The 25,412-nt window shown below is 33.7% G+C and overlaps 3 protein-coding genes across 3 annotated transcripts in view; 1 reads left to right on the forward strand and 2 right to left on the reverse strand.

The window, feature by feature from the left end:
* The first annotated feature begins 86 nt into the window (after nucleotides 1-86).
* LOC145726957 (nuclear speckle splicing regulatory protein 1) lies at nucleotides 87-3,530 on the forward strand. Its single transcript, XM_081976302.1, has 5 exons — nucleotides 87-248; nucleotides 1,916-2,075; nucleotides 2,137-2,341; nucleotides 2,518-2,787; nucleotides 2,844-3,530. The coding sequence occupies exons 1-5, from the start codon at nucleotides 235-237 to the stop codon at nucleotides 3,350-3,352; spliced, it is 1,158 nt and encodes a 385-aa protein (XP_081832428.1). The 5' UTR covers nucleotides 87-234; the 3' UTR covers nucleotides 3,353-3,530.
* su(f) (cleavage stimulation factor subunit su(f)) lies at nucleotides 3,372-9,877 on the reverse strand. The gene is made up of 12 exons (XM_081976288.1): nucleotides 9,693-9,877; nucleotides 9,410-9,601; nucleotides 9,318-9,350; nucleotides 7,432-7,529; nucleotides 7,152-7,380; nucleotides 6,943-7,101; nucleotides 6,509-6,892; nucleotides 4,698-4,861; nucleotides 4,491-4,643; nucleotides 4,076-4,434; nucleotides 3,806-3,940; nucleotides 3,372-3,751 (listed from the first exon to the last, which is right to left on the reverse strand). Exons 1-12 carry the CDS (start codon nucleotides 9,720-9,722, stop codon nucleotides 3,546-3,548), a joined length of 2,142 nt encoding a protein of 713 aa, XP_081832414.1. The 5' UTR covers nucleotides 9,723-9,877; the 3' UTR covers nucleotides 3,372-3,545.
* A 12,150-nt stretch (nucleotides 9,878-22,027) lies between these two features.
* The window catches only part of Lim1 (LIM homeobox 1), a 60,512-nt gene continuing 57,127 nt past the window's right edge, over nucleotides 22,028-25,412 (reverse strand). The window contains exons 6-7 of the mRNA XM_081975396.1: nucleotides 23,690-23,972; nucleotides 22,028-23,039 (exon numbers count right to left, since the gene is read on the reverse strand). Coding sequence (XP_081831522.1) covers nucleotides 22,819-23,039; nucleotides 23,690-23,972 — 504 coding nt within the window. The 3' untranslated portion in view covers nucleotides 22,028-22,818. The remainder of the gene's footprint in view (nucleotides 23,040-23,689; nucleotides 23,973-25,412) is intronic.

Here is a 25,412-nt window from a genome sequence, read left to right on the forward strand (position 1 = left end):
TTTGACAGTAGACACACCCGAATCTTACAGTTCACGAAGCTGATTGGTTGAAATTATTACTTTTAACCAATAGAAAATATGATACAAAAATAAGGGTTTGACAGAATGGAACCTAACCTAAAATTAATTATTTGTTTACTTTCAGCATTTAGAAAAATATTCAATTTGTATCTTAAAGGTTAAAGGATTCACAGGAGAAATACTTTGTTAAAAGCATATTTGAGAAGTTTTAACATGGCAAATAAACCGTAAGTATTTATTAGCTTTATTATAGTAGTAGTTACTGAATACATGATTGTAGGTATGTTCTATGCAGCATACTCTCCTTATTTTTTCTTGATTTAGTGATATATTCACAGTTATTATATGGATGTAGTAGTATTACTGACATTTCCTTTTGAAAGACAAACAGAAGTTGACTATTTTCTTAATTTTTTGCAAATAAGTATTATCCCGAGTATTACAACATAAAACTCACAAAATGTTCTCCAGTCCAGGTTAAGTTGTAGAGATGTGAGATAATACTACCTAAAACTGAGTAAACGTGATTTGATGACCTAAAAAGCAAAAGCCCATAACCAGCACTCATCTAAAACTATACTGTTCATATTTACAATTATAAAGCTCCACAGTCACATAAATTGTGGCAAACTAGTTTATTCTCCTACCACAGTCCTATCTTAATAATTCTTACCAGACCAATCAAAATTTGTCATGAATTTTGAGCATTATTGCTAAAATAGCAATGGGAAGGCAAAAAGTGTTCCACTGGCACTTTAATTATACACACACTAACATAAACAATTATTTTACCCAATTCCAATAAGAGTCAATCCCAAAACATACCTTTCTGTTTTTGGTGTTACTGCCTTATGCTGCCAGGACTAAACCAAAAAATACCTGAATACTTTTAACATTTGAGAAATTGCAATATTATTGTCTGTTAAATGGCCAGAAACCTCTAGAGCCATTTTGAAAGTTCACCTACCTTTTAAAAACTGCCAGAAGCTTCTACAAGTGTCTTTAACCTTTCCAGAGTTATTTTAAATTATCAGAGTCCTCTAGGACCGTTTTGAAAGTGCCAAAGACCTCTAAATGCTACTAAGAACTTCCTGCAAAGTTCTGAAGCCCTCTACAACTGTTTTAAATTGCGAGAGGCCTCTAGGATCATTTTGAAAGTTCCTAAGATCTCTAAATGTTATTGAGTACTTTCTAAAAAGAGCCAAAAGCTTCTACAAGTGTCTTAACCCTTCCAGAGTTATTTTAAATTGTCAGAGGCCTCTAAAACCGTTTTGAATGTAACATTGACCTCTAAATGCTACTGAAAACTTTCTGAAAAGTTCCGGAGTCCTCTATGAATGTCTTAAACTTTCCCAGAACTGTTTTAAATTGCGAGAGGCCTCTAGGATGATTTTGAAAGTTCCATAGATCTCTAAATGTTATTGAGAACTTTCTGAAAAGTGCCAGAAGCTTTCCAGAGTTATTTTAAATTGTCAGAGTCCTCTGGGACCGTTTTCAAAGTGCCAAAGACCTCTAAATGCTACTAAGAATTTTCTGCAAAGTTCCGAAGCCTTCTACAACTGTTTTAAACTTCCCCAAAACTATTTTAAATTGCGAGAGGTCTCTAGAATCATTTTGAAAGTTCTATAAGTCTCTAAATGTTATTGAGAACCTTCTAAAAAGTGCCAGAAGCTTCTACAAGTGTCTTAAACCCTTCCAGAGTTATCTTAAATTGTAAGAGGCCTCTAAAACCGTTTTGAATGTGACCTTGACCTCTAAATGCTACTGAAAAGTTCTGGAGTCCTGGACAACTGTCTTCAACTTTCCCAGATCTGTTTTAAAGTTCCATAGACTTCTAATCATATTAGTTTGTACTGAAGTTTATCAAGAATTACCCACCATTGTACTTTTTCAGATATGGACTGATACTCTCTAACAAAAAAGGACCATCAGGCGCAGGCGCAATTACTCGCCCGTCAATTTTTGACGAAGATTCAGACTCGGACACTCCGACAGTATCAAAGCCTACAGGCTTCAATAAAACCAAAAAACAAGACCTGATTAACCATCAAAAGGTTTTAAAAGTGCAACTTTCTTAATTATGATTTATTACAACTTGTTCTTTGATCTATGTAGGCTTTAGAGGAAGACCCTACTGTCTTTCAGTATGACGAGCTATACGATGATATGGAGCAGAAAAAGCGAGAGTCAAAACTGGCCAGGAAAGACATAGACAGAAAGCCCAAATATATTAGTAAATTATTGGAAGCAGCTGAAAGGAGAAAGAAGGAAAATGAGAGGCGAATTGAAAGACAAGTACAGAAAGAAAGAGAAGCTGAAGGTAAGAGTTTAGTTTCCTTATCCTGAGCAGACTAACTTGTTTGACTTGTGCAATGGCAAAAACTTATAATATTTTTATTAAACAGCAAAGTTACTTATTACTAGAAGCAGCAGAATTACACTTTCTGCATCTAAAATGAAAAAAGCATCATTTAACAATCTTTTTTTAATTTACAGGGGAAGAATTTAAAGATAAAGAATCATTTGTAACTTCTGCTTATAAACAGAAACTGGAAGAAATGAGAGTTTTAGAAGAGCAGGAGAAACGTGAAGAATACCTAGAAGCAATAGGAGATGTGACGAAACAAGGCAACTTAGATGGTTTTTACCGGCATTTGTATGACCAAAAAGTAAACTTTGAAGATAGATTAAAGAAAGACGACATAGAAGTTAAAGAAGAAGTACTCAGCGATAACGATCAAGGAGTCAAAAGAAGTGCCGATGAAGGTAATTTTTGTATTATTTTAATATATTTCAATCTCTGACTGACTTTATTTTTAAAGTAAGCGACGAAGAAAAGCCGACAGTTGCTAAAAAGTCCGGTGCAAAACGTCGAAAATATCGATCTAGACAAGACTCGCAGTCCGGCGATAATTCTGAAAAAGAGGAGGAAGTTGTGGAAGTCAAAAAGGAGCATTTGCCGTCCAATTTGGACGCCGACTCGGACTTTAGTGTGGACTCATCAGACAGCGAAAGTGACACTGAGAAAAAGGACAAGAAAAGTAGTGAAAAAGACGAAAGCATCGAACATGAAGGAGAAAAGTTGCAGCTGCCCGCTAAAGGAAATGTTCTGAGTGACAATGCGGCTTTGTTGAAAAAACAGGAGGAGGATGGGACACCTGTGCAAATAGCTGGCGAACAAAAGGACAAGGGCAAAGAAAATGAAGAAGTCAATGGAGAAGAGAAGCCGAAAAAGCCTAAAATTGATATCTGGAAGAAGCGTACAGTTGACACGGTTTTTGACGAGGCTGTTGTAAGGTATTTTGAAAGGAAAGCCGCTAGAGGATGGTAATAAATACCCAACTCCAATGTATTTTTAACTGTTTCCCTATTAAATATTTACTTGTAAAATAATTGTTTATTGGTTACAAATATACTTATTTTAACCTAAAAACTGCAATGCATAATTACAAAATACATTATTATTTTTTGTAGAATGTTTTCTATGAATAAAACAACAAAACAGCAGACTTAAAGTTTTTCATTCAAGTTCGTACCTTTTTTTGTTGTCTTTGTCTGTAAATATCATTCATAGGTGGCAGATGGACGTCCTCGTCATCAGATCCTTCCATGCTCAATCCCAACTTCTTTCTTCTCTTAATACCTAAACCACCGTTCTCTTCTATGATCCAGTGAACCGATTTCGCTATGTCAAACAGCCGTACGTCACCATTTTCTGTTGGGGCCGGAACTAAACACAATTTCGTTTTTTATTTAAGTTTGCAGAAGGAATACAATGCTTTACCTTCATCGGGCAAGTGCAGTCGGTTAAATATATCCATCAAAATATCTATGTGTACAAAAGGTCCTCTGAAGCACTGAGGTGGAGGTAACATAGTGCATAAATAAGCGGCTGTTGGAGGCATTGGAAAAGATCCACCTCAAAATCGAATCACAAGAATTATAATTTAGTTTTATATCTTTTTTAACTAAATAATTGATATAAATAATGTTGCTTAAAATTTCATATGCATATAATATGCAACAATTTGACAAATCGAAAAAAGAAACTTACCGGGAACAGGATGTTCTCCAGGCAGTGGATTTGCCTTAGGTTTGTAGGGAATCATCTGCGAGTAATCAGGCCTTGGCAAGGGCGTTTCAGAGTTTTGATTGATAATCGAATTCAAAATGTGATTTTTATTCGCAGATCCTGTGATGTTGATCACTTCAGTGTACCCAATGCTTTTCAGTTCCTGCGGTGAACAAGGAAACAGGTCCAAAAACCGGTATCGGTCTACCAGTTGGGCAGTTTCTTTCCCTTGAAACTCTTTAATTTTAGACAAAACTTCCGATCGACGTTTCTCGACTTTGACGATTGACTGCAAGTCTCCAATGTTACACTCAAACTCGAGGAACTTATTCCAAATGTCTCTGTGTAAAACAAACAAATAATCCAAACACCTTAGAAGAAGATTCAAAAGTCTTACACAGATTTTTCGTTTTCTAAACTACCAGACGACAATACTCTTTCGAACAAGACTCTGGTGTTGTTGTCCTCGTTTAAGTGAGACAGATAATCAATATAACAGGTCACGTATTCAGGGATATCGCCAAATTTTTTCAACCCTAATTCAAATATCCTATAATAGTTTGCTGTTATTAAACAAATTAAACAAGTTATTAGTAAACTTTACCGGAAAGCTATATTTTTATCTTTAGAACAATAATACTCCATGATGGCAGCACATACAAAAATATGGTATTTAGCTCTGTTATCTTCTCTAGCTCTTTTAAATACATTTCTGGCAGATTTAATTCCTTCAGCCCTTCTAGCAAATTTCATGTATTGAATGTAAGCCTGAAATTGTATTACTTGTTAAATACGTTCGTTTATATGCACTGAATCGTCTACCAAACTTGTAATTGTCCTATCATTTATTGCGTCCTTTCTATTATAGTTACTTTACTTTAATAAAATCTTTGTTTTTTGAAGTCTTTAAACGCTTTTAAATAAACTGCTCGTCACGTCAACCGGGACAGTGATGTTTTGGGTCATTTTTAAAACTACGCCATTCTGAAACGAATCAACAGATTTTAATGCAGTTTCGACCGTCATTGAGCTTGGTTTATTGGCTCTTTACTGATGTAAAAAACTTTTGCTCTAATGCACTCTAACTGCCTTATACAGGGTGTGAAAGAAGTGCGTGCAAAAAAGTGAAATTTTGAAGATTTTAAGTGTTATTTAGGTTAATATCTCGGGACGTTTGCCAATTAACGTCCCATGTCTCAAGAAATATTGATTTATCCAAAAAAGACGACATTATAGTGCTCAAACCCCAATTAAGTTATGGCAGCAGCTTTTTATGTGTCATTTTAGTTGGGTGTAGATCCAATATTATCTTTTACATAATTTTTAAAGCAACCCCATAACCAATACCAAATCCAAAGGCTAAAGACAATCAAAGTGGGACAAGAACGTGCGCAAAAAAAAGAAAAGTATTAAATTATAGCCGCTTTACTAATAAATAACTTTACCTTTTTTCTTGTGTCCGAAGAAATATCGATTTTTCCGGAAAATGGATAAAACACTGTTCAATCTTGAATTAAGCCATATTAGCAGGTTTGTATCTATCATTCAAATGCCGTTATATGTTTAACATTATCTGTTACATAACCTGAGAACTTTTCAGGACAAGCGGTGTCCAGCGACAGTAAGCAAAACTTGTTTGCACAAATTGTTCTTCCACTTTAAGTGTCTCTAAACACCTTGTATGGTTCTATCGGTTAAAAGAGTTGACTTAAAATTATGCAACACATAATATGGGAGCTACACGTGACTTAAAATGACAGTTCAAAGCTACTCTGCCTTAATTCGAGATTGAGCACTGCTATGTCGCATTTTTTGGATACATCGCTATTTCTTGAGTCACATGATGCTAATTGGGAAACGGCCAAAAATGTCCCGAGATATTGACCTAAACAACAGTTCCTTAAGTTAAAACAAACCCAAAACAAATTATTGATCAATTGGGGACTACTTGAAAATTTCACTTTTTTGCACGCGCTTCTTTTTCACCCTGTATAGTACAGTGGCGGTGCAGTAAAGTCAGAGTTTTTTCCATCAACCAATTTCCCATAAATTAAGCTCAATGATAGTCCAAACTGCATCAAAATCTGCCGTTTCGTTGAGAAATGGCAAGGTTTTAAAAATGACCCAAAAAAATCACTGTCTCGATTGATGAGGCGCGCAGTTTATGTAAAATAATTCATGTTTAATAATATTGAATACTGCAGTATACCACGCAACTTTGTCTTATTATCTGTATTCCACTGATAGAAAACTACTCTTGCAGGTTTTAGAATTATAAAAGTTTCCCATAATACATGAGAATTAATATTGGCAAATGAAGAAAATTAAAAAACCTTAAAATTAGCAACAATACATATTTTTATATTTATTATACTAAAGCTTAAATAAAAATAAATTCTGAAAAGCAACACTTACCAAGGTAGGATCAATGTCCGGAATATCCAAATACTTGGAATAAATCTGGTGAACTTTTTCATACTTCAACCTGCCTTCCTCATAATCAGCATAAGCAAAGTAAAGCAACATGTTTCGACTTAATAAAGTGCTTGTAGCGCGTTCAAACACATTTGCCGCTTCATCGCTGAACAATTTGGCCGCGTTTACATCCCCTTTTTCGGTCAGAATTTTACTGCTGTGCTCCAAAAATTGCGCGGCCTGATACCAAATGTCCGGATGATGACCAAGACACAACAGACACTGTTCAAGTGCAAAAATCACTCTTTTAGTGTGCAAAGCTGTGTCTTCAGTGCGTAGCGGATTGCTTTTTTCCCAAGCAATATATTTTTGCCACAGCTCCACCTGAAAACTAAGTTGCAGAAGAGAAATTTAAAAAAACGTAGGTAATTTACTTGTTTTTTTTCTTCAGTTGTACTGTTTGGAGGTACACTCGGAGCGTTGCGATTAATTCCTCTAATTTGAACTTCCAATTCTTTAGAAACTCTTCTGGAGTTCATATAATCCCTACTACGTTCAATACTCATTTTTTCAGCAATTATTGGGTTAATGTTCTAAAAATCACTATACAGCAAATGCCAAAAATTAATTAGACAACCCCCACCTGCTCAAAGGCAATATAATCTTTCCAAAATGTTTCCATGCCTATCATTGGCGTTATAATACCACGCTGATAAACTTTTCTTACAGCCCCAATTTTCTGGTTCTCCGCATAAGAACCCACGGCCTCTACGCTTTTTAAAAAGTTCACATAATCATTCCAAATAGAGAAAGAATGAATGTCCATTCCGATTTTATCCAGAGCAAAATCGTAAGCCTGTGCCATTTTTTCCCTATTAAACCACTGCATAGAATAGGCAGCCAACAACAAATCTTATACTTACTTGTATGTGGGTAAAGAAGCTTTAGTTTCTTTCACATAAGTTAAATAAAGTTTCCACAGTTCGATATTCAAAATCTTCATAAGACATCTTTGGAAGAGCTATATAAGAAATTGGGGTTATTGTGCAAAGTTGCATTTAAACCAGCATTGGTTAAGCATACTAAAGTGTTTGAGCGCAAGTAAAACACATTTTGTACTCACTCTATAACTTTATATTTGTCTTTATAGAGAATCTAAGGGTGGGGAATGAAAAAAATAGAAACACTGCTTGCATGCTTGACAAATGCTGTTAATTTCAAGTGTATTTAGTTAGATAGGGGATAATAAACCAGAAAGAGCTCTTTTACCTTCAATTCTACTTTGAATGTTTAAGTACAGAAATTATGGTACGATGTTCAACAAGTACAAATGTGTCAAGTATTTCAAAAGGGCCACAGAATGAGCAAAAATCCTCAAAAATTCAATGTCAATATTGGAGCCTATATTTTTACCACAATTATAGCTTTACTGTAACACCTTGGATTTTTCAAATATCATTAATTACCAATAAGTACAGTCCGGATTAAAAAGCATTAAAGTCGTGGAAAAACGCGCAAAATTATTTTCTTCAAAAAAGCATAAAACTCTTTCAGAGATGCAAAATTTATTTGAGTTCAACTTTTTGAAGATTTCAAATTGCTTTAGAACCCTATGGAAGATTTTAGACTGTTTTAAAAACGTTCAAAAGTATTTTGAACTACTTGAGAGCATTTGGAAGGTTTTTGGACTGTTTAAACAGCATTTTGAAGGTTCTGGAATGCTTTAGAGGCATTTGGAATCTCTTACACGGTTCACAACATTTTTTGGAAGCTACTAAACTGCTTTAATATCCTGTGGGAGCTTCTAGACTAGTTGAAAAGCGTTTGTAATCTTTTAGACTGTTCTAAATGATTTTGAAAGCTTCTAGCCTGTTTTACAAGACTTCCAACTGCTTTAGAAACAGTTTGGAGTTTCTGTAGTGTTTTGCAATCTTTTTAGACTACTTTAGGAGAATTAATGGTTCTGGACTTCTTTTTAGACATGTGAATTTGAAGTTTTGGAAGCTTTTAAACTGCTTTAGAAGCATACAGAAGCTTTTAGACTGCTTTGAAATTTTTTGAGAGCTTCTAGACTGGTTATAGAGTGTTCTAAAAGCTTTTAGAAGGTTCTAGACTGTTTTGGAAGGCTTTAGACATATTTTGTTCAGTTAAAATTTGTAAATTGATACTTATACATTTTGCAACATGTTTTGTCATTCAGAAGTCTTCAATATCTCAATATAGCAATTTTTTGTCAAAGCAGTTATTAGTTTATTTTTAAAAACTTGTAAAGCTTGTTTTGTAAAAAGCTGCTAGTTAAACCATACAAAAATAGCAGTAAATAAGTACAAAAAAAAGAAAAAAGCATCAACAAAATCTGTCAAATAATGTGTTTTTGCATAAATCATTGACAGTAGATGTCAAAGGTTGATTGCTTTTATTATTTACAAAAAGCAAAATTTCTAGAAATCCGGACTCTAATAATAAGTGTAATAAATATCCTTCAAATCAGTAAATTATAAATGTTACCTCTGCCAGAAACAAGTAATCTATTAAGCTTGTCTGCTATTGCACTTACAGAAGTTTTCATACTTGTTGATTATTTCAGAAATATCACATTAATTTCCAGCAAACCATTATGAATTATTCACTTTACATAAATAGCAATCATCTAATATAAATTGAAATGAAAAAAGCTCCTCCCAGTTTCTGAACACATGTTGCAATAAAGTTTATAAACAAATAGACTTTTTAGACTAGTAATTTCACTTTTATTCAAGAGTGTATCAATTATGAAAGCAAGTTGTAGGATAAATCTAATCACTGTTACCTTTTCGACTCTCTCAAAGTTCCTGGCTTTAATCTAGAACCATACATCAATCAAATGATTTTATTTAAATACAAAGTTGTGTGCAAACTTACCTCATGCTCTATATAAATTCTCCAGTACCTAGAGGCGCTAGGGAATATGGTAATAAGATGCTCATATAAAGCCCTGACCTCCGAGATGTGTTTACTCTGAGCCTCCCTTAAAAGGACTGACCAAGCTTCTAGGTCATAGGGGTTCTTTTCGACCTGCTTCTGGGTGCGGTACAACTTCTCATTTCCCCAGTCCTAGTAGGAAATTTAAGAAAAAACACACAAAGAGTATGTAGTATATTTTAGGTTAGGTAAAATGAAAAGCACAGAATTAAAAGAAACTTACAATGTGAAGGCGCTCTTCGTTTGCATTCATGATTTAATGCTTCCCGGGTATGTGATTTTCGTTGAAAAGCTGCAGAATTTCCAGTTTTTTCTGTTTATTTTAGGCTTTCTTATAAAATAAAAACAACACACTAATAAATAGGAGCCATATTGGTTTTTGTTTTTACTGACATTTGACAGTGCAGTGACTGTCTTGACAGATGAGATGAGTAATGACGCTAGAGATGTGTTCGTGCGTTAACCGGTTAAAGGTGAAGCGATAGCAGGTTTGGTGATTCTGAGTTAATTTTTCTATTTGAGTCAAAAATAACACATCAATACACAAGTTAATTGACGTCACTAGTTTTAAGTTCTAACAGCCAACTTGGACTAAAGTATTAAAGTATAACAATGTGTCCTAGCTCAACTAAATCAATAACCGGTAGATTATTGCTGTGTAGCTTTTTTTTTATCTTAATGTTATGGTGGTTTTCGAAAATATTACTTTGCAGTATAGGAAATTTATCAGTTGGTAAAACCTGAAAAATATGAAATAAAGAAAAAAATTAAAAAAGCAGAAGATGAACCTGGTAAAGGTTTACATACAAGTTATATGCATGTAAACGATTTAATATTTTTTGGACATGCGGGAGCCTTGAAAGGGTTAAAATAGTGGTTTTTCTTCTTAATGAAAAAAAAGGCTGTACGTCGACCTTCGCAACGATCAAGCGATAGCATCCGTTCCTCCCGGACCATTAAGAAGACGAAACCACGGCAGAAAGGAAGAGCGGGCTCCTCCTACATCGTCACGTCCTCGGGAGCACGTCTCTGGGTACTCGTCGGTACTCTATAATTAGCCAGCCAGCTTCTACCTTTAATGATATCCCCGGTGGTACCTACACGTAATGGTTCGCGAACTGCCACAAAGGCTAATAACGTCAGGGTTCCGATTTATGCGAAAAATGACCGAAAAAAAAATACAAGCCTATACGAACCCGAGATTCATTCATGTGAGAACCAAATCCTTTTCTCATGCATATTATGAGCGTGTGTGTGTGATTTTTGTGGAACCCGGTTCAATTCAACCAGGAATAAATAAAATGTGATATTGAATGAAAATTTTGAGAAAAACTTCTAAAAGATCGGATAATATATGTTAAACGTTAAAAATATGATAAATTAAATTTAAAAAGTTGCAAAAGTTTAAATTGTGAAAGACACGTCACGTGGCGTTGATAATCTAATTTTTCAGCTTGTAACACTTAAAGACCAGTTGACAGCTGTCAAAATAGTCACGTGACCGTTAAAAAAGTTTCAACTGTAAAAATTTGCTAAATTCAATTTAGACAGTTGTAAAAGCTGAAATTGCAACAATGTAAAGACCAAGTGACATCTGTCAAAACAGTCACGTGACCAAAAAATAGTTTGGTCTCTGAAAATTTGCTCAACTAAATTTAGACTGTTGTAAAGCCAGTTGGCACTTGTCAAAAACAATAACGCGACTTTTAAAATGTAGTATAAACGTTGAAAATATGGTAAATTAAATTTAAAGATTAGAGCTCTTCAAGTATGTTTAATATATGACTTTTTTTTGTAATGATTCCATAATTTAATTTAGATGACCCTAGAGCAGTCAAACTTACCATCTTTATTATTTTTTGTTTATTGTAAAGTTGTATTTTCAAGACAGAGTACCATATCTTCTTTTTCTTCTGCTTCAACAAGACTCATTTTATTTCTGTCCCTTATACAAACATCTGCGATTACGAAGATTCTTTTATAAAAATCCAAATTCCAATTCCATTGAAATTTGCTTTAAAATTGAGATATGATTTTTCTTAAAATTAAGTTGTAAACCTTTTAAGAGTTGCTATAAACATCTCACTTGACTTCACGTGACTGTTATTTTAAATGTTTTTTTGCATTAAGGTCTACAAAATGAATATGTATCATATTTTCCATTGATTTGGGTAAAATTAGCATTTGGTTCAGCCACACATGGAAGTGTTTCCTTGTTTACGTAATATACTAAATAGCATGAGGGAAAAATTCAGCAGAAAACCACAAATCACTCAAATTGAGTCTTGCCAGCCGTCTAGAATGTCAGCGTGACCAAAACGGCGGGAACACACACTACGTTCATGTAGACAAGTGTCATTTACATCCTGCTATTCCCACACAACTTATTCCCTGGCTGACGTGTTCTGGCCACATTTATTACCCTTACCATTTGTTATTGCGTTTCGTGTCCTATTTTGCGGCCCCAGGATTGTTTACCGCCCCGGCTGCGTTGAGTTGATCTATGATCTGTCCGGTCTAGGATTGGGTTTTCCACGGACCCTTTGATGACTTTCCAAATCGAACTAGACGAAAAAAGTGCAATTTACTGCCTCGAAACGTATTTCACGCCGTTTAACCCCTAGAAACGTCGATAAACTTTATAATAATAGAGTCGCGACCAGCGGAAGTAATCGAACTCCTCCCACAATTATTAGGTATGAGCTGACTTTCTGCCAGTTTAGGGCTATAACACAGCTGTATGACTAATTGCTATAATGTAACGATTTTTCAAATATACAGGGTGATGAAAAATTTGTCTGCACTAACTCTAGAAAGGTGACAAGAGAGCCTCAAAGGCAATTTTCGATGATCACCATTCGATAGCTCATCAAAAAACAAGTTGACATGCATTATGTCATTTTTTTTCAAATGCTTCCTAAGAAAATAACAGTCAGTTTTGTCATAACTATCAGACCGTTAGAGCAATTTTGATCAAATTTGGAACAAGAAGTTAATTAATACTCATTATGTGATGATAAATGTTCGTCAAAATTGTTTAGTTGCTTGGTTTTTATTTTCCCGCCTTATTTTCTACGTCACTAGACATTTTTAAAAAATTACACTTTTTTAAATTCCTTGTAGAATTTGAAAAATAACGTATTTCATGTAAAATTCTGTTTTGAAACTTTGTCTACGAGGTAATTGAGTTATTACGTTTTAAAATTTAAAAAGAAAGCTGATATCTGGACGGGCAATGTGAATGCAACTTGCAATGTTTATTTTATAATCAGTGGTTTGTCCTTCAAAAAATAAGTCATTTTTTAAAATTACTCTTTTCCAGGAAGATACGGCCCTCCAAAGTTCAGCTTCAAAAATCGTGTTTTTTGTCATAATTCTAAGACCGTTGAAGGAATTTAGATCAACTCAACGAAAGTAACTTTGGTTCAATGTAGCCAGGTCTACCGTTAAACGGTATATCTACCGTTTTTGTAGTTCTTCTACCGTCCTCCTGTTTTTTGTATATAATCTATCGTTTTTAACTACTTTATTGCCATTATGCTGGTTGTGAAACTTTTTATAAACTTTTTCAGTTAATTGAATAGGAAATTTAATAAGGATTTTAAAAAATGCGCTTAAAACAGTGATTTTCTTACTCCAAATTATTCCCTAAAACCACGTGATGTCTGTCACTATTGTCAGAATTGTCAAAATTTTACTAGAATTTGCAAAAATTACATTTTAACACAGTTTTCGAAACAAAACGATTTTCTGAGATTTAACAGATATTTTGACAATTGTCACTTCAAAGTCTAGCTAAATAGTCTTCTGAAATCACGTGACAACTGTCACTAAGGTCAAAACTGTCAAACCATGCTCTAAAGTTGCAAAAATCAGGATTTAGAAACGTTTTCTTCTAGTAATGATATAAAACGTGTTTCTGAGAGTTATGACAGATATTTTGACAATTATAACGTGATCGTCTTGCTAAATAGTGTTCTACAATCACGTGACAACTGTCAGTAACGTAAAAAAAGTTTTTTGAGATTTATGATTTTTGACAAGGGTCACGTGACTGCCTAGCTAAATTATCCATTAAAACCACGTGATATCTGTCACTAATGTCAAAACTTGAAAAACATTTATTAATGAAAAAATCTGTATTTTTGAAGTACGTATTTTTGAAGTTTTTTTAGCAAGAATCTATTCAAAGATACCCTGTATAATAATGTAAAATGAATGAATTTGATTTGATCATTTGATCTACCGTTATCTACCGTTTTTTGACTGATTATTCTACGGCCATTAAATAATTAGACTTCTTTGCAACACTGTTTTGGTCTAAGTTGTCCGTGTCGATACAAGAAAATTGATTCACTTATTTTGAGCTACATTAATTTTTATACCTCTGGACTTCGCTCAAAGGGATGATAATTCATTAGAGTGAAGGGTTTAATGTGAATGGTTATTTATTGAACAAAGAAAGAAAAAAACTGTAATATTCGGGAAATACCCAGTGAGCGCAGAAAATAGAGTGGGAAAATAAACACCATTCCCCTGTAAATACGCCACTTAATAAGTTTATCTGAAAAGAAGGTTTTGAAACTATAGGGTAATCGTTTTTCCTATATTTTAAATCAAAGACTGTCAGATGTCAAGATACCTCCAATCCGGCTCCTAGAAGAAAAGATGTAAATTACATAATAAATGAGAAAGAGAAAGTAGAGCGCAAGTTAGGAAAAGCAATGACAGGCAGATCTATGGTGGAACACAATTAATCTGGGTATGGAAAAGTTTGAATAAATGGTATTGTCCATTTTTACTTTACCGCCCGTTGTCTTGAGAGACGGACTGCAAAAATAATAAAGAAAACCCTCAGGCGTAAAGTCATAGTTTACGCCATGAAAACCTAACATTTCAAAGGCTAAAACTATTATGTCAATTTGATTATCAAATTTTTTTGTTATTTTATACTCGTATTTTCAGATAATTTTTTTTTGTGAGCTAGTATAAGTTTACCACATTATCGAAAAAAAAAATCCGAAATAATCGATTTGCTCGAACATAATTAAACAATTATTGTCCAAGACGGTCTTGAAGAACCCTACAACGCCTAACGATAATTGGTCGGCGCTTTTTGTCTGAAAATTTCTCCAAGGAATAATCGTCGAGCTAATAGTTCAATTTGGCGTTTAACCTAAACGTTATAATAAAAATCGACACATAACCGGGCTGCCCCCTTAAACATATAGATTAGGGCTTGTTGTGGGTACACAAAAAACGCAATAAAACCCCGGTCCCGGGTCGCCCACCAGACGGAGGAAATTGTTTTAATATTATTTCGGGACAGCGATAAAAATTTAAGTGGCCAAGGTAGCTAACGCTAAATTACCAGGTCGGAGTTTCGCATAAATCATCGAAACTGTCGAAACAGGGTGATTTTTTTCTAAATACGACCATGTGCAGTTTAGTAGAAAATGCATGAATCAATGTTTGTCCAACAATTGACAAATGACAGGACAACAAAACTGGACAGAGAAATAGCATGTCTATAATCTTATTTTATTTATTTGACTTTGTTTACAATAAAAAAAGCATTTGCAACCATTGATATCATCAATTATCATTTAGAAGATAAAATTCACCTTTGAAATTGTTTGCAATAGTGACTTTTCCACAGTTGTGCGCTTTTGTATTGTAATATCGAACTGTGATCAATTTAGAATTTCTTGAACTCATCTGCAATTTCTACAGTATCTCAGAATGAAAACATCAATTTTTAGACTTTAGTTTAAATGTTTTTCTTAACTACGTGTATTATTATTAGTATATTATTTTTCTTACACTTAAAAAAATGGTGATAATGGGTACTTGCATGTATTTTTTTATTGTCTTAATAGACTTATTTTGACTTGAATGTACATTACTAAAAATCTAATTTTTTTTTTAAAACAATATATTATCCAACATTAATATGAGTAAATCTAAGAATCAAAGTCAATAAGTCGTCTGTCAGAAAATTTGAGAGTTTGAACTGTACTAAGAAAGACCGTAATACCGATACCGATAGAATGGTATCATTTTGTACTAAAATAGTCTGGCAACCTCTGACGTCAAACCAATCAGAAAGCACTTCTGTTTAAGGTGTTAACTTTTTCCGATTTTCTTTTGCTAATATTTCACAAACTTTTGTTAAATTTAACCGAAATTTTGGTACATTTCTAATACATACTAAAATAGTCGTCTTTTATGTGGACATACTGTTTTTGATATCAGTTTTCAATGCAAGTACATACCCTCTATTATCTTTTTTTTGAACTCCCCGTATATGCTCATTTGTGTTGTGGTTAGCACGTGGTGAAAGAGCAGTTCAAAACGAACATTTTGAGCTTTTAACCCTTGCTGTAACCCCAAAAATGGGGCAAATACAAAATTTTAATTTTGATGCAATTTCCAAAAAATGTGAAAAAATTAAATACTTCAGAAACGGTTAGAGTTACGGAAATTTGCAGAACTCCAAAAATATTCAGAATAACTTTCTGCGCCTAGTGGACTAGATTTATACCCACTTAGAACCGGGTAAACGTAGTCCCATCTGTCAGAGCATTAGTTTCAAATTTAACTAATTTTCACTTTATTTTTGGAAGCCACGTTACAGCGTGTTGCAGTTAACACGAGGTAAAAGAATAGTTCAATACAAAAATTTTGGATTTTTAACAGTAGCGGAAACCCCAAAAATTGCGCAGATACGAAATTTTCAAAACTTTGGTGCAATTTCCAAAAAAAGTGAAAAAAGTCGAAAATCTCAGAAACGGTTAGAGTTACGGAAGTTTAGCAGGATACCTAAAATCTTCAAATTAACTTTCTGCACCCAGCGATCTAGGTTCACACTTACTTAAAACCGAGTAAATGCAGTCACAACGGGCAGAGCGTTAGTTTCAAATTTAACTGTTCCTATTTTGTTTTTTGAACACCCTGCTTATGTTCAATCGTGTCAGGTGAAAGAACAGTTGAAAATAAAGATTTTGAGCTTTTTGCGGGGCTTGAAACCCTAAATATAGCGGAAATATCGAATTTTCAAAATGTTGAAATTTCAAAAAAATGTGAAAAAATAAAATATTTTAGAAACGGTTAGAGTTACGGAAAGTTGCATGACTTTCTGCGCCTAGTGTACTAGGTTTATACCCACTTAGAACCGGGTAAACGTAGTTCCATCTATCAGAGCATTAGTTTCAAATTTAACTAATTTTCACTTTATTTTTGGAAGCCTCTGTATACGTTACAGCGTGTTGCAGTTAACACGAGGTAAAAGAACAGTTCAAAACAAAAATGTTGGATTTTTAACAGTAGCTGAAACCCCAAAAATTGCGCAGATACGAAATTTTCAAAATTTTGGTGCAATTTCCAAAAAAAAGTGAAAAAAGTCGAAAATGTTGCACCCAGTGATCTAGGTTTACACTCACCGAATGATGTGTGTATGTAGTATAACGGTATGTGGTCACAACGGAGCCTTAGTTTCAAATTTAACTGTTTTTTTGTTTTTTGAACAACCTGCAATTGTCAGGTGAAAGAACAGCTCAAAATAAAGATTTTGAGCTTTTTGCGGGCGTTGAAACCTTAAAAATAGCGGAGATATAGAATTTTCAAAATGTGGATGCAATTTTCAAAAGAAAAAGTGAAAAAACTTGAATATCTCAGAAATGGTTAAAGTTACGGAAATGATGCAGGAGACGAAAAATGTTCAGAATGTCTTTCTGCGCCCGATGGTTGTTCACATTTCTGCAACGTTGGCAAAATGACCTATTATCATTAAGTACCAAATTTTGCGAAATTGTCACTTTTTCTACAATTACTAAGAATCATAAGAGAAAAACATGCACCACTTCGAAATTTTTTTTGCAACGTTGCCAAATATACCATTTTCCTAATTTAGTAGTACATGTTTGCAAAACTGCCAAATTGTCAAATTTTTGCCAAATTTGTGTTACGTTGCCAATAATGGTCACATTTACTAAAATTACTCGGAAATTCATATTTCAACAACGCTGCCTACAAAATAGACCAATGCCAATTTTAGTACGAAGTTATTGACAGTTTTGGAAACTGAACGTTACAGAAAGATGTTCTTCTGGAAATTGTACCACCCTGTATTTCAAAAGTCAATAGATTCACGATATACGTCTTCACATGACTTTATTTTTTTAAATGGGAAATACTTGCTGTATACAGGGTGAGTTGATGAGAGACAAACAGATTTAATTTGTAAATTGTTCCTTCCGGATTGTGACAATTTTGGAATTGTCTATTACAGCCAGAAACCAGAAACAAAGAAGGTTACTAATTTAATGTTTTTGACAAAAACAGAAAGTATTGCAATGTTTGCTGCCCGGATGCTGCGCTACTGTCTAAATAACTTTCTGGAGAAGGTTTACTGTCATTGTCATATGATGCTGTTATAAAACAAATTTTCTCCATAAACTTCCAAAAATACAAAAACTAAATATATGTTACACTTTTATTATGAACTGGGTGCATATTATGAATTTTAGAGCCTCTCACAGAAACCAATCAAGTGGAGTAAAGTCCGGCAAACGAGACAGCCACTTATGATCTGGTAAAATGACAAAGCACCCACTGTCATAAACTAGCACTTTTTGTGTATTAATTTGTTTTCCTTACTATCCCCATAACACCTTTTGACACTTTTCGTTAAATTATGTTAGTCATTGTTGTATATCCATACTGGGCATGGTTTTCGTTTAATTTTACTGCTCGTTTTATGGTCCTCATTGAGATGTCCTCGGACCATGCTGGAAGAAACATGATAAATGAAAATTGAATATTCAGGAACGACAAAGACTTGTGACATTGTATGAATAAAGGATAAAAGTGAACAAAAAGATGGTGGTTAAAAGTTATGAGTGGATTGGCCTCGGGTTCTTTCGGAAGCAGCGCAGTCAGGTTGACGATCTAAGGAGTGTGTAATTACGTTTGACATGTCGGAGATATATTGATTCGGTAACCGGTGATTATCGCATATTAAAGTCGTTCGGAAATCTATACTGAAATTACGCCGGCGGACCGGGGATTGTTGTTAGCCGGTCGAGGAATGGATCGTGATTGCGATGGTTTAGATAATTTTCCACTTCGGATTAGGGTTTGGCTCAAGGCTGTTTGGTTTAAATGGGTAGGCAACGCCGAAAGGGTTATTCCAGTCTGATTGGTTCTTTTATGTCCCTTTCAATACTTATCAATAATACAATTGAGTTGCACCATTGATTATTTCGGGTCTGCCAACCACTGCAGTAATGTGCATTGCACAATTCATTTTGAAAATAAACTGAATTTCAACCACGTTATTTATTGAATAAAAAACAGATATTTATAACCATAGAAAATAGGATTCGTTCCCATATATTACCTCTGATAAATATCGCCCGGTTTTGTTTGCCATTTTATACGAACGCATTTCAATCGATGATATACGTACAAAACTAATTTCGTACGATTTATGTTTGGCAAATATATAGTTGAAAACTTGTTTATTTTGCACATTCGCATAACATGCTGAAATAGGCGTTATTGACTAAACAATCATACACTAAACATTGAGGACACTACTTCTAAAGTGTACAAGCAGAAAGCAAAACAAGAATTTTTCAAGCTCTTAAATGATCCGATTTTCGTGCACGTAATTGCAGTGATTGAAGCTCATAATTTCACGAAAGGATAAATTAGCAGTTAAAAGCGTGTAATCATCTCTGAAAAATCCTCAAAGAAGGCTTAATTATCTTGTTAAATAAAAATGGTTAGAATTGCCAACAGCTCATTTTGGGTGAATTAACAATAACGTTTGCCCTTTCATTAAGAAGTTAAATGGATGAAGTTGTTGAGTGTGTGATGAGATGTTATTTTTTAGTTAATTTATAAGTTCTTGGTTTAACGTAAATATTTGATGTTGGCATTTGGACAAACAGCAATGACCTTTGCGTGAGCAAACTACCGAGGGATATGGGAAGCACCTGTCGAGGAAGTTCCCCAAGTTATCACGATTTTGACGCCACTTTGACATGGAATTAGGGGGAGAAAATACGGAATACGTGTTGAAATTCAGTCGATAATAGTATAGTATTAACAGTACTGTCATTAATAAACTCAATATATTTAAATCGTTTAATTGAAAACGATGTAGTTTATATACGAATTAACAAACGTCTCTTATAGCAGGAAAATTTAAGTTATATAGAGCAAAAATAGAAGAATACAGCATTATTTGATCTCCTTCCAAATCAGACAAGCGTATCTCTCATTCGGATATGAATGCACATAATATAAATAGGTATGTTGTCAATAAGCACAATCATTGAATCATTGCGAAAAATACAGTAACAATGAAATTTTATGATCATAAATCGGTTATATCTACTTATAGAAATAAAAGAAAATGACATACAAAAAAAATTTTGGAAGTAGCTCAAAGAAAACTTATTTTTAGCCCACAACATTGTTCCAGTAAATTACTTCTAAAAAGCTAAGTTAAGGTAAATTTGGTTTAAACCAAAAATGTGTATTTTCTATTAATAATTTAGTTGATGTCAAGTTAACTGATAATAATCATAGGTTATATCCCGAGACGTTCAAGTTTTATCGGGTAAACTGTGCATAGGTGATTTTTTGCAAAATTTTGCTTGGAAAATGATTGCGACTAAATAATTCGACGATAAAATTCTAAGACCGCAGGTCGAAGGATTTTTTCCAAAGAATTATTTAGTCGAAACCATTTGCCTAAAAGAAAAATTTTGCAAAAAACCTACCAATGCACATTTTACGTGATAAAACGTGAACGCCGAGGGGTATATGTCAAGATTATTTCCTGAAAACTCACATTTTAGTTTATTAACAAGAAAACACCTTAGTTAGAACACAAATACTAAACTAAACGTGATGAAATTAATGATAATATTGAACTCACCCCAGCAGACGACAGATTTTCGTTCAGCCATGTATATTATTGTTTACATTTCAGATTGACAATCATACGTCATAATATTTTAATTTATGTAATTTTTTAATGGAAACTACGTTATAGTGATTTATTAATTGTTAATATTGAAGAAAATAGCTTAAATTTTATGTGTGTCTAAATCCCGTTTCGTTTAATATCAAATGTTCTTCAAAAAAACATATTCGAAAAAGGTAGGAGGTGTTTATTCGGGGGTAATATCCCTAGTGCATTTAATTTTTCACTTCACTTCACTCTCGCTCATGCTATTTGTTAAAACAAATTACTTAGAAACGAGTACTCCAATTTTTCCACAGGAAAAATTAGATGCACGAGGGATATTTGGTAAGATTATTTCCTGAGTTAAATAAACATTTTATTTTAATTAAAACAATAAGAACAATAATTAATAAGAACAATAACTTTCAAGCTAGAAAGGGTAACACTATTCTTTATGTTGTTGTGTGGAGTGTGCAATTTTTTCGATTTTTTTTCCGGAAAAACTGCTGACAGCTAAGTTGACAGTTGTTGACAAGTGATTTTTCCACTTAAAATTTACATTTGTTATACTAATTCTTGATAGCGATTGGTCAAAATTGATAGGAAGGAAATAATCAGTGTAAAATTTTAGCAACTAGGGATTTATTCAGTATATAACGGCTCTCATTGGTCGAACTAGAAAGGTTCATTGAATTTTATTGGCTGCTAGTACAATGAGGGAAATAATCAAACTTAAATTCAAATCAAGGGAATAAGTAGCTTTAAATACAAATTATTATAGTTAAATAAACTGAGAAGCCTGTTTGAGAATGGTTTAGAGCGAGAACAACTTGGACAGAAGAAAAACTTCTATCAAATTACCTCATTAATGGCACACAAGCAATTATTTTCCCTTGAGTGAGGAGTTTAGCAAGGAAGGCAATATCTTCTATGTTAGGCTTTTGAGCTCATTTCAAAAAGTGTTTTAGTAGTTTAATTGTAGCTGCAATAGGTGAAAATACTTATTACAATGAGCAAGAACACGATTTACGAAAATGTTTATTTTACCTAAAAAATCAAAATTTAGTTAAAACCTCAAAACCGCAAAAGATAGAAGAATATTAAGCAAACATTCTTAGAAACTGCTGGTCTGATTAGAATGGCTAAAAAGGAAGCAAGCTAAAATATTAAAAAAAAGAGCTTTGTAGCTATAAATAAACTATTACATACATTTATGAAAAATTTCAAAGTGCAAATTCAAAAACTGTAATTAATAAGCCGAGTAATAACAATGGGAATAGGGATTATTCAGTATTCCTAAAAGAACTAGAACCAAGGGAACACCTGGAATAAAGAGATATTTCCTGTAGTATTATCTCTGGTATCTTTTAGTTTTGAGATACTTTCTGTTGACAGCAAGTGTCAACTAATGTTAAACTTCTCACTGAATGAGTGAATTAAGTCATTCATTAGAGTGACATTTATTGCTATGGTTCAGACTGTATAACACAAACTTCAAAATTCTGAACCACACTTGACTTAAACTTGGTTCAGCTTAAACTCGACGGTGCAAATGGACATAAATGAAACAACCAAAATATATTATATATTTTTTTTTATATTGATGACATCTAAAAGTAAGTAACAATATACATTAATATATTCGGATGGCTCTGTTTTTTACAGCACATTGTAATATTATGCTTCTGTACAAGTTTCCAATTCAAAAAATAGGAACGTTTTCTGTCTAAGCAACATTATAATTTATGCGCGTTTATAAATTGGGCGAGCAAAGGAACAAGCACACTGAATAACGGGATTGTTTTTTGGACAGAAAACGTCTCCAACACAGACTAAAGTGGACTATTTTGTTATTTTAAGGAATATTTACAGGCCCAGACTTACAAACTATTTTTACATTGGCAAAAAGTGTTGCAACACTTTTCTTAGCTTTGTCTATCGTTTTTTTTTCGTTACTAAAAAGAACCGGTAATTGGCACTTTCAAAGCTTAGGCTTAAGCGCAAAACACCCTGTAACTGTTTACAAGAATCGGAACAACCAAAAAAATTAGATGGGAACCAAAACAATTGAACAAATACTAACATAAACAATACAAAATCAACTAATAAATCGCCACCAATTGATTGGTGTGTACCAAGCCTTATTTACAGAAACAGCAATTTTTATACAGTCAACAACCATGAATTCCCGAATGGAAAAGAAAAAACAGTGGCGCCACATCACGTAATTACTAAGAGGGCGCAGCGACTCACTGACAACTGTCACACGTTGTCAGAATTATCAGCGCCCTCTACGCCGACAACTGAGGAGTTATATACAGGGCGCTAATTATTGTTCTCTAGCTCTTTTGGCTAGAGCCTTTGCCAGCTACCAAACAAGACCCTCGTTGAGCTGCTGGGGGTTGTCGGAAAAATTGCCGGGGGACATAAATTCGGGACTGCCGCCTCTTCCTGCCCCTTGCGGTCCCCCCGCCATCATTTGATCGGGTCCCGGCTGCTGCGGCATGAATTGGCCGCCTTCCTGGCCGGGCATGCCACCTCCAAAGTCGCCGCCCATTGGCATTGGTCCACCATGATCCATTGGACCGCCTGAAATAAAAAGAAAATCTTGGTTTTGATGGTTAACTGCAAAAGTGTGTAGTAAATAGGAAGTACAAAAATAATCGACAACCTTGGTAAAGCTAATTGTTGCATTTTACAACTATTTATTGAACGGTTTATTGAATATTATTTCATTCTGATATCAAAACATTGTATCAGTTTAAAAAAAAGTTGAGTTTTTTTTAAGTAAGCCAACTATAAAGTGTTAAAAATATGAATGCAATATATTATTATCTTTCTTAGAAGTTGGTATTGCTAAGTTAACAAATCTGTGAACTTAACAATGTTCAGAAAAGTTTCCATAATAGTCTAGTGTTTATCGTAAAATTGATGAATTTCTAGGAAAGACAGAAAGGTCTAATAAGATAAAATGGCACAGATTGCAAAATGCAGATTTGAAGTAGGACAATAAAACGACAGAAACTACAAAATTAATATTTTTCTGCTGATATTAACGCAGACACTAATGTCTTTGAAGCCTACAATATTAAAAACGATATTTGTTACATATTTTTGTCTTCATTAAGAATCTCATCAAAATGAGTCAACTTAAAACTTTCTTAAAGTACTTTTGATTTGGAACTCTTGTCAATGGTAAACACCAACTTTCTTTCGTACACTCAACAAGAAAAACTCACCTCCTTGACTAAACGGCAATCCTTGACCACCAGGTCCACCACCTGGATGGTGTCCGGGGAAAAAGGCAGCGTCGTGGGGGTGGAAAGGGGGACCACCATATCCCCCAAATTCAAACTTGCCATCGGCAAAGTAAGGGAAACCAGGACCGTCTTCTAGGCCACCTGGAGACAAATTCATGGGAAATCCTCGCATTTTCCTCGATCCTCCGAAGAACGGCCCTCTTCCCATCGAGGTCAGCTGTTTTAGTCTTCTTTCTTTCGATCTTTTGTTCTGGAACCACACCTGAAAAGAAGTTTAGATCAGTTTGGTATCTTGTTTAGCTGGAGTTAATGGAATGGAATTTTAAGAGAAACATGTAACTTTGATGATAAAACTTGCTGTATAAATAGACATGACTAGAAAAAAATAATTATTTCACAATTATTCAATGGGTGTTATTCTCGTGATTGGTCGGGTTTACTTATCTAATTGGTCACGACTGAAATGTACATGTAATTCGAGTGATTACCATTTAAGAGTGTTAACTAGGTGCGTAAGTGTACGTTTGCTCTACCACTAATTTGTTTAATTACACATATTAAAGAATTTCCATTTTAGAAAAAATATCCTGCGATTTACTGTGTAATAATAATTGAGTATATTAAAAATAAAACAATAATTCTGGCTTTTGAATATAAAATAACGTAACATAGGTCAGCACTAAAGAGTCGATCTTTCATTTTCCCAAACGTGTCAGGAAAACTGGTTCCTTCGAATTGATACTCTCTATGTATAAATTATCGAGGCCCGATTTATCACGTAAAAATCGCCTCATAAATCAGGCCAAAGTTGTGATTAATAAATAAATTTTACTCAGTAAGAAAGCTCATTTGCATTTTCGAGCCGTTTATTTTGCATTTTGTTGTGCCAGTAATTTAGTCATTGTAGATCCGACAACAATGTTCTGAATTCTTCTCTTCAAGTCCGGAAATTGGTGAAACAATGAAGAACTGAAATAGAAAAGTGCCTATTTTCAAGATCTTTTGTAATTTAGGCTTTTCCATCACAAAACATCTTTATTTAGTTAACTAAAACTTTTCTTCAGCCCTAAGAACATCTGTAGTGAGGTAAGGTTACAATATTAAGAATACAGTACTAAAACTGCAAACTAAATTTAAACATTTTTTTTAGGTAAAAATTAGCTAAAAGGTGAAAAAGCTACTAATCTGTTATATTCCAAACTCAACGATGCCTTTATAAATATACAAGTAAGATGAACAAATTTGAGTAAAATGTTTTTTAAAGCTCATTGCTGATAAAACAAGAATATTAACAATACAAAAAATTGGCCAAGCTACTAGTAAAATACCTAAATAGACACTAATGTTAGTTTGGTCATATTATTGAGTACACTAGTATTTTGAGGTTCTGGATATATTTAAACATATAAACATTGACAGATTTTAAATTACTCTTACTAGAGTGTTTTAGACTTTGTTTTATGTACCTATAAGACTTTTTTAGGCAGCAAGACTTTTCACTCATGTGTACGAGTTTGGTTAGTCTGAAACACTCTGTATAATTAAAATTTGTTTAGGTAGTAGTCCTATCTACAATTTTCGTATTTAAAGTTTTCTTCTAAGATTAAAGACAAAGCTTGAAAGACAACAGGAAAAACAAAAATTGCTGCCAAAGAAGATAGAGAATATGTCTTCTAAAACCACATTTTTTGGTTTGCAGTGA

Source organism: Ips typographus, linkage group LG3 (assembly GCF_016097725.1).
Source record: "Ips typographus isolate SLU linkage group LG3, UJ_Ityp_2.0, whole genome shotgun sequence".
In the NCBI taxonomy this organism is placed as follows: Eukaryota; Metazoa; Arthropoda; class Insecta; order Coleoptera; family Curculionidae; genus Ips; species Ips typographus.